The sequence below is a fragment of the Corvus moneduloides genome, chromosome 4 (genome assembly GCF_009650955.1).
Source record: "Corvus moneduloides isolate bCorMon1 chromosome 4, bCorMon1.pri, whole genome shotgun sequence".
Lineage (NCBI taxonomy): Eukaryota > Metazoa > Chordata > Aves > Passeriformes > Corvidae > Corvus > Corvus moneduloides.
This window is the reverse complement of record NC_045479.1, coordinates 67,409,130-67,421,244: the sequence shown is the minus strand read 5'-3', so window position 1 is coordinate 67,421,244 and position 12,115 is coordinate 67,409,130. Positions and strand designations below refer to the sequence as shown.

Genomic DNA, 12,115 nt, shown 5'->3' with positions numbered 1-12,115 from the left:
GAGCCCTCAGTGGACACAATGGATATGGGGGAATCTGTATGAGAAAGTGAGGTTTTTTGGAACACATCTGCTGTCACTGCTGACTTTGCAAAGTTTGCAGCTGTTTTCATCTACTCAGAAATGCTGCTGCTTGAGAATATCTGCCACTGATCTTTCCTGCTCCCTGAAAACAGAAGTGACGTGCAGGCTGTCATTAATTTTGAATCCTGAGAATACTGTGACAACCTCTCCTTCTTCCAAATGCTCAGCAGTCATTCTCTTTAAATTGTGCCTGAACTAGGAATTTGAAAGATGGTATAACAATATGTTAAATGTCTCCTGCTCTGTAAATACGCCTAGGCTGTGGCCTCCAGTGGAATGGAAAGACACTTGAGATTGCTAAAAATGTGTTAGCTCAGGTGCTTCCCATGTCTGGAGCAATTGAACTGTTGCACCAGAGCTCAGTTGGTATCTTGAGATGTGCTCGTTTTCAGGATGCTGTGTTTTACTGCTTTTCATTTGAATGAACCCATTTAAAATTAGGTTGGATATCTCTGTGCTCTGCTGCATTTTGAAGCACACAGCGACCTGCAAATCACAACTGACTGTGTCCTGCTGAGCACAGCCCCAACATTCCCTAGAACTGCTGTAGGCTCCGAAACCTGCCAGGATTCTACCCTGTTTTTGAGTCTTCAGAAACTTAATCAGCAAAGTTCACCTGCAGAGAGGAGAGTGTCCTTTGAGAAATAGTCGTGGGGTTCATAGTAGAAAGGGCTGTCATATTTTGACTATGTTACGACCTGGTTATTAGAAGGGTTTTTCACCTGCTTCTTGCCACAAGCACGAGCAGCACAATGATCCACCTTCCCTCCTGTTACCCTCCTGCCCTCCACACCTCTCCCATGTAGGTGGTAGGTGGGAAGGAGGAAGGAGGCTCGCAGGAGAGGTTTTTGTGGTTCTGTAGGAGGTCCTGCTGTGCAGTGACCCAGATATGTGAGGGAAGCTGCAGTAGCAGCTCTTCAGTTGCAAGGCACTGGGACAATGTGTCCTGTTCTGTATTTCACTCCTCTCTATTTTTTCTGTTCTCCTTGCCGTATGGGGCTGTAGTCATCACCACTTTCAGACCCTGCAGCCTGTGTTTTCCCATTCAGCATGGTGTGGTACTTCAGTGGTCACCCTGTGGGGCTGGGCTACCTCTGGACAGGCCATGGCATGGCCAAACCAGACTGCTTGGACACCTCTCAGGTTTCTGTTTGTTCAGAGCTGAGTCACATTTTTAATGCTGTCACATTACGGTTGCAAGGGTTCCTGTGAAGAGATGCATTCAAAGTCCAGAAAGATCTTGGCTAGGAAAAAGGCAATATTTATTACTCCTAGACCTACTCTGTCTCTCCTCTGCTTCCCGTTTAAGATGTCCCCTCCAGGCGTTTTCCCAATACTGTTTTGGAGGTAGGGTACATACATGCACGTGGAGGTGGCAGACAGAGAGCTTCCCTCAGCAGAATCCAGACCTCTGAATCACTCCTGACAGTTAGGAATGTGCTTTACAAATTTGATCTCCTTCATTTTTAATTACCACAGATCTCCCTCTGATCCCTTCATGAGTCTGATAGCAGGAAGGGAATTTAGCTGATAAGGATCACTGCCATCAGGGCAGTTGCTTGGGGTTTTAAATAGAAAATATTGATGGCAGTCCAAGGGAGCAGTTTGCTTTAGGGCTAAGTCCTTGCCTGCACCCCTTCATGGCTGTTATCTCTGGGAGCTCTTTGTTTTGGTGTGGGGCTGTAGGCAGTGTCTAATGGGGACTTTTTGGGATTTGACAGTGGGAGCAGCACTTGGCATCGTCCTCATGCTGACACTGCACTGCAGTCTGTTTCTGTGGCCACCATCAGGCTCTTCTGCCAGCCTGACCATATGCTGCATGTTTTACACTCAAGAGTCTGAATTCGGAGCCTGCCTTCCTTCCTGCCTTCCTTCCTTCCTGCCTGCCTTCCTTCCTTCCTTCCTTCCTTCCATCCTTCCTTCCTCTCTCCCTCCTTCCCTCTCTCAGCAAGTATAACCCAAATAGTGTGCTCATGGTGTGCTCTCCAGGTGCACTGATATTCTCATCTCAGAAGATTTTTTTTCCCAAAAAGGAAAATAGGGGTCACATTTTGACCTCATATTATTTTAAAATATTAACTCTCTTATTCCTTATTTCTAATATTAACAGAATATTAGTTATTTTTTACTGTCCTAGGAAAGAATAGGTTGCACCTTATCTCATAAATATATGCATATTTTAGTAGTGCTATGTGCATAATAAACTATAGTGAGAGTAATAGAGCATTTTTAAAGGAGTTGCATTTGCTGTGTTCAAGAGAGAAAAGTGCTGGTAAGGGTCATTGTTATAGTCAGCATCCAAATGCCAGTTATAATTATCATCAGGAAGGTTTCTTAAGAAAGGAGACAAAAAAATATTGATAATATAGAGGAACTTGATCAAATTATTGGAACAGGCTGCCCAGGGAGGTGGTGGAATCACCATCCCTGCGAGTGTTCAAAAACCGTGGAGATGTGGCACTTGGGGACATGGTTTAGTGGTGGAGTTGGCAGTGTTGGGTTAATGGCTGGACTTGATGCTTTTAGAGGTCTTTTCCAATGATTCTGTGATTCTGTGGCCCTGCTTAGCAATGTGCACCTTTACCTGGTGCCGCTAAGGTAGGAACAACTTCTTTGAAATCAGAAATGTGGTTTAGTTCTGAAGTGAGTTTTGTGAGCCTGTACCAAATGACAAATGTGAAAAGCTCCACCAACTTCAGAAAATAGACTGTCCTCAATTATGATGTGCTTTACTGGAGTCTGAGAGCAAAATTTGACCTGATTTATTGCTACTGAGCTGTGGTTGTTGAGTGTATTCTAACTTGTGTAATCTGCTCCCAGGATACCACAGGAGGAGATACGGATCTTCGTGCTAATTGCAGACTCAATTAGGGCAAATGACCTTTTTAAGGTTGTATGTTTTATAACACTTTAAGGCAATTTACATGTTCAGCAGGAGTTTTAGCATTTTTCTTTCATAACAGGAAATTTAAATAGAAGGTTTTGAATTTGATGTTCTTTCAGTCTTTGGTAAAGTTGGATATCCCAAGCAGGTAAGAACTGGGCCTGCTCCTAACTCCCCTGAAGTCAGTGGGCATCTGCAGGTTTTGTGTGCACACACACAGTAATGCAGGGCTGCCATGGAGCAAAGCTGTTCAGCCAGCAGGGGTGTGCACAGCACAGTTTGAGAGCTGCTACTAAAAGGCTGTGATTTAGCAAAACACCCCAGCAGATGTTTATTCCTGTTCCTCTTAGAGCATCCCTGCTAATTCGTGTTCCTAACTCCAGTCAGGTAGGTGAGTCTTACTGATAGTATTAGGTTCTCACCTGGACTGTGGCTTGAGGCTACACTTTCCCATGGCATTTCCATGTGGATTGATGCCCTGAGAGATACCCCAGTTTTACAAGTATTTTTTCCAGAATTTTTACTCTGTGCATGAGCAAGACACTGTTTTTGCAGAACAAGTCACGTTTTTGGATTTTTGAAGCACAGATTCAAAACAAAATAGGTAAATAATTAAAAAGCTGAGGAGTTTGCACTGAACCCTTAGAATTTAATTCCTGGAGAAGAGTTACTGGGAACTGCATGTTGATGTGAGACTATGGAGGGAAAGGCTGGCCTTAGTGTCTTCTGATGAATTCTTCACCTTGTTCATGTATACAATGTAAATTAAATGAGTTGAAAAAAAATTCCTCTGTGTCATTAATTTCTCTCTCGGTAGGGAAGCAGCTGGCAAGACCTTGGGATTTATTATGGCTTGGTAGAGAGATGAGAGGCAAGGACTGTGTGTGTGTGCAGAGAACATCAAATGGCACTAGAACCACTTTGGGTGATGAGCAATCAGAATATGCCTGATGGAGTCAGTGGGGGCTGGAGAGCTGCTCAGTCACCTCCAGGTCTGTTTCCTGCCATCTCCACTGGGATGGCTGTTGAAACCCTGGTGGCAAATGTGCTTCCTGACCTCTTGGTGATCGCTGCCTTCCTGCACCCTACACTGCACTGCCGTGAATTGATTATTTCCATTCCAAACCCACCCCTTTCAGTATCCAAATGATGCAATAAAATGATAATTAAAGTGTCCCATGTGCCAGGCCAGCTGGGGAAAAGAGGTGAACTGAAAAAAGCTTTGCTCTATTTCATTATTTTTTGGATAAAAGGAAAAACTACTTAATCCTAAGAAAAGGAAAGGTCTCTTCCACAGAAGGTACTCTTCACCAAGTTATGTCAGGCTTCAGTATGGTTCAAGCCTAAACAGCCTAGACAGCCTTTTTTTTTTTTAAATTAAGATTCAGTCTGGTTCCTGGTAACACATTGGGAAATGATGACTGAAGAAAACGAACATCAATTATTCACAGTCTATTGGAGAAGCCTTGTATAAATTATTCACAGAAGACATTCTGAAGCTGGTGAGATTATAGGAGACATTAATAATGAAGCAATGATTTCCTCTCATCCTTTGTCTTCCTCTTTTTTTCTTCCTCGTTCTGTATTTTGGTTGGTCCTTGGTTCCATGTTGTGTGGACCCTGATGCCCCAGGCTGTCACTGAAAAGCCTCCCTGGGCTTGTCCTTGGCCACATCTGCCCCTCCAGGCATGGAGGCTTGTGGCATGTGTCTGCTGAAAACAGCAGCTGTTCAGAGACACAGCTGCCTGATGCTGCCACTCTCATGTTTCCTTTCTGAGCTACAATTTTCACCTCTGATCATGGGAGGCTGAGACAATTCAGCCCTGACTCTGCCCGCAGGAGATGGCAGCATCTCACCTGAATCCCAGGTGGTGGGACTTTGGATGAACAACACAGGAATGGAGAGGGGAGAGCTGGAAAGCCAGTGCTTCAGATTATTTTTGCTTTGTATTTTCATTGGTTTGTGTAGATTTGCTCAATTGCTATCCCCTTCTAATGTTGTTACAACCTGGTAAAAGCCAGTCCTGTGTCTTTATTTTAAAATTCTAATTATTGAGAGCCAGGGGGACACAGAAGTATACACATGAATGTGCATATGTTCAGTAGCAACAGAATAAACAAAAGACCTGAGATAGTTGTAGGTATTGTTAAGTAAGAAATGTCTGGAGGAAAAAGTCTGCTGAGAAGAGTGGTGGAGGTAGAAGTAGTGGGTCCAAGTGGTTCGGGTTGGGAAGCTGGATGGGGGAGGAGGTGAGACTGAGTGGGCAGAGCTTCCTAAAGGAGGAAATCATTTGAATACATTATAGTTTGGTGTTGGAGGATGCAGGGTACTGAGACAGCTTTGGTTAATCATCTGGTGAAATACCAGATATTCTGATCCCTCTCACTGTGTGGTAGTATCTGGAAGATATTTGACATGAGAAAGCACTGCAGAGGAAAGACCTCAGGAGAAGCTGAGTAGTCAAATACGTGTGAGGATCTACTCAGTTTGTCAGTCTTTGTTCATGGTAGTCCTGTCCTGATCCCCAGCATCAGAGAGTTAAGCAATGCAAGAATGTTATGGTCAGTTACTAGAAGTGAAATGTGCCAAATAATATTGGTCCTAGTCCACCAAAATCACCAGGAGGGCCACAGCTGTACTAAAAGACAGAATGTGACCCTGGAGACTTGCAGTCAAAGGGCAAATGAGACAAGCTTGTTTGTGGTCTGTTTTGCCCTCTGGGGTGCTGTTTCCATGTCTGTAAAGTGGTCGTAAAGTGCAATCAGATCTGCCAAGTGATGTATTGCAAGCACTCCTTGGAAGTAGTTACACTGTGGGCAGGGCTCCTGCTTCAGGATGCCCCCCAGTCCTCATGGTGTGTCCTGGGAGGGAGGTAAGGTGCCACTGATCTTGACTTACAGAGTTTAAGAGTAGGGATTTTAACTAGATTTTCTAGTCTGACCTCTCAGACCATTAAAATACACCTGGCTAGGCTGATGGTGGGGCTGATAATGGGTATTTGGCATGAGCTTTTCTTCATATGGTGTCCAGTTATGGTGTGAAACACCTGAGAGACAGAGGGTCCATCACATGCCATGACAGATTGTTCCAGCAACCAGTCATTCTTCCTATTAAAAATCTGTGCGTTATTTCCAATTTGAGTTTGTTTGGGTTCAGCTTCCAGAAGGTGGCTCTTCTTACGCATTTTTCTGCTTGATTAAGGAGTGCAGCAGATCTTGTGTTTTCTCCCCCGGGAGATGTTTATATATTAATCAAGTTGACTCTCAATCTTCTTGTGATAAACTAAATAGATTAAGCACTTCACATCTCTCACTGCAAGACATTACCCCTAATTTTAAAACCATTTGAAGCCCTTTTGTTTCATAGTGACCTCATAAAAATGCCAAATCACAGCTATATGCAGTATTACAACAATCTTCTTCCCTGTAATATGCATTTCATCCTACATATCTCTACCTCCACCTCTAAATTTATCCAGATCTCACTAGTGCCTTTTTTGGAGGCCTTGACAGTGGAAGTTCTTGATGAATGGTGGGTCTGCTCCCACGCTCAGGCTTGCTGCTCTCTGGGATACGTTTCAGCCCTCTGCAGGCAGGGCTGGCACTCCTTGCCCTCAGCAGCTTGTCTTTACCTCTGACTCTGCCTAAAGCACACTGTGAGTGTGCTCAGGTTTGGTAACAGTCTCTCCCCTGCCAATCTTAATGCCATTCCTTTTCTATTTGCCTGCAGATCATTGATAAAAATGTGGGCAGCCATCAGACTCAGTCCTGGGCAGGCAAAACTGCCCCCTTCCTCCCTGCTCAAGGATGGTTTCCTATCGACAGCCCCATCTGAGATCTGTTACTCAGGCAGTTCTTAATCCCGTTAAGATGTGCCCCGCTGGTGTTGTGCAGCACTACCTTTCTTGATCAGAGTGACACACAAAACTAAGCTAACTGTATTAGAAACCCTAAGTCTATTACATCCACTCCGTCACCTTTATGAAGTGCCTTGTAATCCTTTTAAAGAATGAAATGAGGTCTATTTGACAGGACTTACACACTGGTGACTATTAGTACTATATCTCATGTCAATTTTTTATTAAGTGCATACAGTGTCAGCTTTATTGCATGTGTGTATGAATGTGTGGGGCTGCCTATGGCAGTGTCTGGTTAAACAGTACTTTACAGCATCTTTTTGTCAGAAAGGCTGGGCACCTGTACAAACCACAGCATCTTTTTTTTTTTTACTTCTGTAGTTTAAGAAAGCAACAGCTGCGAATCACCAATAATTGCATCAGCTCCAAAGGCAGCAGTGTATCCAGCACCACAGTGTGTCATGCTGTTCCTAACTGCCTCTGGATGTTCTTCCAATTTTAAAAATGTCCATGGTGGGGGCAAGTCATGAAATCTTTTAATGCACTTCACAGTTTTCTTCACAGAAAGAAAGATCACATGCGGTCTTCGCAATGTGTGTAAGTTGGTGTGTAGCACCCAAACTGATATTTGAAAGGTGTAATAATAAAGTCAGAGAGGGAGAGGAAATAGTGATGTCCAGTTATTCAGTAGAGATGGTTCCTCTGCAAATTAAGTATCGAATGCCTAAACAAATGGACTCTGGGGGCAGGGGTGTTCACAAAGTCTCCCTCTCATTGGGAGACTAATTTTTCCTCTGGATTCTGAAGCAAGAGGGAGGGTTTAGTGGAGGATGAATCAGAGCACATGCCTAAAATACAGGATTTTGTGTAACACCTTAACTTCCTATGTTGTGATGCAGCCCTTCTTGTTGGCAGCATCTTGTGTGTGTCACCCTCACAAACACAGCGATGCTGCAATAATGTTGGCTGTTTCTGTGGCTGCTGCTAAGTGCTGCATCTGTGCTCACCTATATCTTAGTGGTATGGAGCAGCCACGAGGAAGGAGAAGCTCCTGGGATGCCCTGGATCATCTGTCTGTGCCCTGCTCTTCCACAAGTGACTCTGACCTCCCTGTCTCCAGCTGGAACAAGCTCCTGAACTGATGCAACTTAGATTAAAGAGGGTTTGCCCTGGCTTTTGGTCTCCCCCTTGGTGGAAGACCAAGTTGTGGGACACTAGGAGAGGAGACCATCTTCATGCTCACCACACACTGTATTTGCTGCCCACACCCCTCCAGCTGGAACGAGACCAAATGTTGCATCTGTTCCAATGCTGGAAGTGGTTGATGTTGCCATTAGCCACAGTCAGCTGCAAATTGAACCTGGCAAGCAGCTGGAATGCTCAGAGCCAGTTTGCTTGCAGGGGGATGTGTTTTGATGAGGAGTGCTGCTGCCTTTGAAATACAATTCTTAGAAGAAGGAAAGAAGACAATTCCCCACCCAAATAAGATAAAGGCTCATCTGTTTCCTGGAAGGTGAGAGATGGATGATGTGTCCTATGTGGCAGCTGGCCTGATCTCTTTTACCCTTTTATTTCTCTCAAATTATCAGTCTGCGAGGGGTTAAAATATATTAGTTTGGTTAAAGTAATAATCTCTGCTCAACCTCACTGCGGTGGAAGAGGAGGCTCTGCTGCCCTCAGCATCTTCATTATGGCAGGGAATTGCTCATGGTTCTTGACTCCTTAGTTGAAATTCATTACTCTGGAATGGTTAAGCAGCACTCTCAATTTCTTGCTATTTAGCTTTCTTTTAAAAAAAAAGTTGAAACTGTTAGAGAGTTCAAAGATGTTGTGAGAGAACTCACTTTTCTACTTCCCTTTCTGATAGCTTCTCTCTGCACCCTTCAAAAGGATAAAATAAAGCAAGATTGATTAATAATGCTAAAGCAATGAGTCAAGACATCTTTATGTATTTAAGGTGAAAAGCTGTACAGAGTGTGGTCGCAGTTCAGACACACATGGACGTGTTCACTGCTTTTGTCCAAGTCTCTGAAGAAAGCTCTTTCACACCCCAGGGGCAGGTACATCCTATGGCTTGAGCTGAGGTCACAGAGTCAGTCAGGTGGGATGTGAGCTGTACCTCGTGTGCCACTGCCTACAGTGAACCACTTGCCCTCACTGAGGGTGGATTTTTTGTCCATCTGTCAGTCTTTCACTGAAATCCATTGTGGGAGGATTTCCTTGTTTATTCCCAGCCCAACACCCATCTCTATGTGGATCCTGCCTACTTTCCTTCTTGGTCCATCACCAGTGAGCAACAAGGTTAGAAATCTGTTGGGTTGAAGGCCTCTGGTTCAAATTCAGACTATGCTGATATGACCAAGAAGGAAAAATGACCCTTTGGCAGATCATTCCATCAAATGGACCTTTCATCTTGTTTCCAGTGGACATCAAGGACAATTATACAAACAAATCCTGCTAGTACTGGCACAGAAATGGAAGCCTGAACTGTTAGTTGGATTCAGATGGAGATTGGTGTTACACAGCCATGAGTTTATTGAAGTACTTACACTCATACAAGTTTTTCTGCAGTTTGGATAAACATTGGCACATCTGTGGAACCACATTTTCTGGGACTTGAGCCGGCATCATTGTTTTGGGCCAGTTTCACCACTTGGCTGCCAGTATGGTCTCATCCTGCAGTTTCTCAGGCTAATGAGTTTATGTCTGTCAAAGAGAGTGTATGAAATATCTGTCACTGTGCAACGTGGCATGTGTGAAACAGAAGAAAATCCCATCATTTCTTGGGATGTGAGTTGTGTGCGTTGTCCTGGATCCTGCTTTGGCTTGACTGGCATAGTTCAGTTAAAAAATCTGCAAACATTGTAGGAAGTACTCTGTGCTGCAGAAAGTGCTCATTTGTTTTCCATTCAGGATGTTCAGTCTCAAAGAGGACATGATGCAGCATGGGACTGAGGGAAAGTGGGATGGCCTGCCATTGGAATGAGTGTCCTGGCAGGAGATATGATTCCTGACACAGGCATGGGGCTCTGTGGGCATACAGGACTTCAGCTGCTGTCCAGGTTTCTGTTTTATAATGGGAATAATCTTCCCTTAGCAGGCAGGGATGTGATAAGGGGGACAAGGAGCATACAGCTATTTGGAGGAAATAATTTTGGAGACATCAGTAAAAAAACCCACTTTGTGAATATACCTCCTAATTATACTTCCCTTAATTACACTGATTTTGAATACTGTCTTTGCTGTGCTGACAACCAGTGGTTATTTTCTCAGCATGTTAATGTCAACCTAATCAAAGATCCTCATCTTCTAGTCACAGATCTGTGGGTGACCTTTTCCACGACCACGTGGTCTATCAGGCAAGATGTTTGAGGCTTTGTAGGTAGTTCATGTGAGGAGAAACACAGAAGAGACTTTTGGATTAGGTCTACTACTCTCAGCCAAGGTTTGTAGTGTTACATTACTGTCAGCCTGCTACTGTACACTCAGCTTAGGTGAGTGAGAAAAGTCTGTTCTGGCTCTCAAGTACTGGTGGTTTTAATTGAGTTCAAGGTGTAACAGTTGGGTGAGCAAGGGTGAGGAGAACTCTTATAAATCCTCATTTTCACAAATTGCTTTTGGACACAATCTGTCAATAGATATTTTGTTTCTAAAAGTCTTTTGCTGATGGAGACGAGCTGCGAATCAGGAGCTGTCATTGGGATTTGGTTTCAGTGCTGCCACATTAGTGAAAAAGCAGGTGAACATCTCAATTTTGCAGCTGATGTTGGTAGTTCAGCTGTTGTGTTCCTGGGACTGGGACATTCTGTTTAGTTCCCTTTAGTGGCAGTTCAGTCTTAATTAATTAAGTGGCAAAAAAATGAATGGAAGTTAATAGGGGTTGATGAATCCATTCCTATGTTGTAAATGATTGTCTCCCCAGCTTTCTCCTGTGCCTCTGGTGAGTACCTGGAGATGAAGAACCAGGTGTGCAGCAAATGTGCAGAGGGGACCTACTCACTGGGCAGCGGGATCAAGTTTGACGAGTGGGATGAGCTGCCAGCAGGATTCTCCAACGTGGCAACTTTCATGGACACGGCCGTTGGCTCATCTGAGAGTAAAGCCGACAGTTGCAACAAGTAAGAAGTTCTGTTTGCACCTGGGTTAGGCAGCTGCAGGTAAACCTGAGACAGCTCAGCAGCACAGAGCTGCCTAATGACTCATCTGAGCTCTGCAGAGGGTAACCAGACCTGCTAAGGGCAAACAAGAGTGGCTGGGAGGTAAAATCTGTAGTCCCATCTGTTTGCTGTCAACATGGTTTTCTTGGGCTCATCAGCAGCCAGTGAGTTTAAGACCAGCCTGGAGCTGCTCTTATTTGTAGCTGGAAAGCTCCAGGGTCATGGTACAGTAAATGTGGCTAAAAGGTCATTTTACAGCCTATTTAGACTTGTGGTGCTTGCAGAAGGCTGTTTCTGAGTGTAATTGAAGGTATATTGAACCTGTGGATAATAAACCTTTCTTGTATAGGTTGAGTACTAAATTTTTGTACCCTGTCCTTTCCCATGCAGTTTTAATGAAAAGTATTATATTTTATATTATTCATCTACCATATAAAAATAGATATAAAATTGTTTTATCTACTGTATCTGAAAAATAAATGGAAATCCTGTAATAAATTTAAAAATTCACTGCAGTTAGCTGTTGTGGGATTCTGGGGTCTTTATTATGTAGCGTATTTTTGTATAGTAGTGCACAAAAAGTCTCCTCAGTATCTGTGATCTCAGTTGAGGCTTGTTTTGTTTATGTTCATCAGCTCTTCATGGACGCCTCGAGGGAATTACATAGAGTCAAACAGGGATGACTGTACAGTTTCTCTCATCTACGCCGTGCACCTGAAGAAATCCGGCTCTGTCTTCTTTGAATACCAGTATATTGACAACAACATCTTCTTTGAATTTTTTGTAAGGCTTTTTATATGGTGAATCCAATCTTATATAGTAAGAATTCAACCCAGATAAAGATCATTATCAGCAGCTTTCCCCCCTTTTAAGTTCCCTGTGTGCCCATAGCTTGTTATTGCTGAACAAGATAAAAAAAATGTGCTTCTCTTTCTGTCACTTATACTGTCTTGTGGCATTTATTTCATCTTCAAAACTCAGTCTGAACTGATCCTGTCTGCCATGCAGTGGGATTTTTCCATTAGGAGTCATGACTGCCCCAGTTAGTCCAGCCTTTTGCAAGACAGGTATTGGTGGTAGATGATTTCATTTGGGGGTGTTTGACTGGAGTTGTCTTTGAAGGACTTGACATTTAA

General features: G+C 43.7%; 1 protein-coding gene across 2 annotated transcripts in view; it reads left to right on the top strand.

Moving 5' to 3' along the window:
• KIAA1324L (KIAA1324 like) overlaps positions 1-12,115 on the top strand; it is a 95,186-nt gene that overhangs the window by 51,490 nt on the left and 31,581 nt on the right. For both annotated transcript variants that reach the window (XM_032105418.1, XM_032105419.1), the window contains 2 exons: positions 10,745-10,940; positions 11,615-11,762. In XM_032105418.1, coding sequence (XP_031961309.1) covers positions 10,745-10,940; positions 11,615-11,762 — 344 coding nt within the window. The remainder of the gene's footprint in view (positions 1-10,744; positions 10,941-11,614; positions 11,763-12,115) is intronic.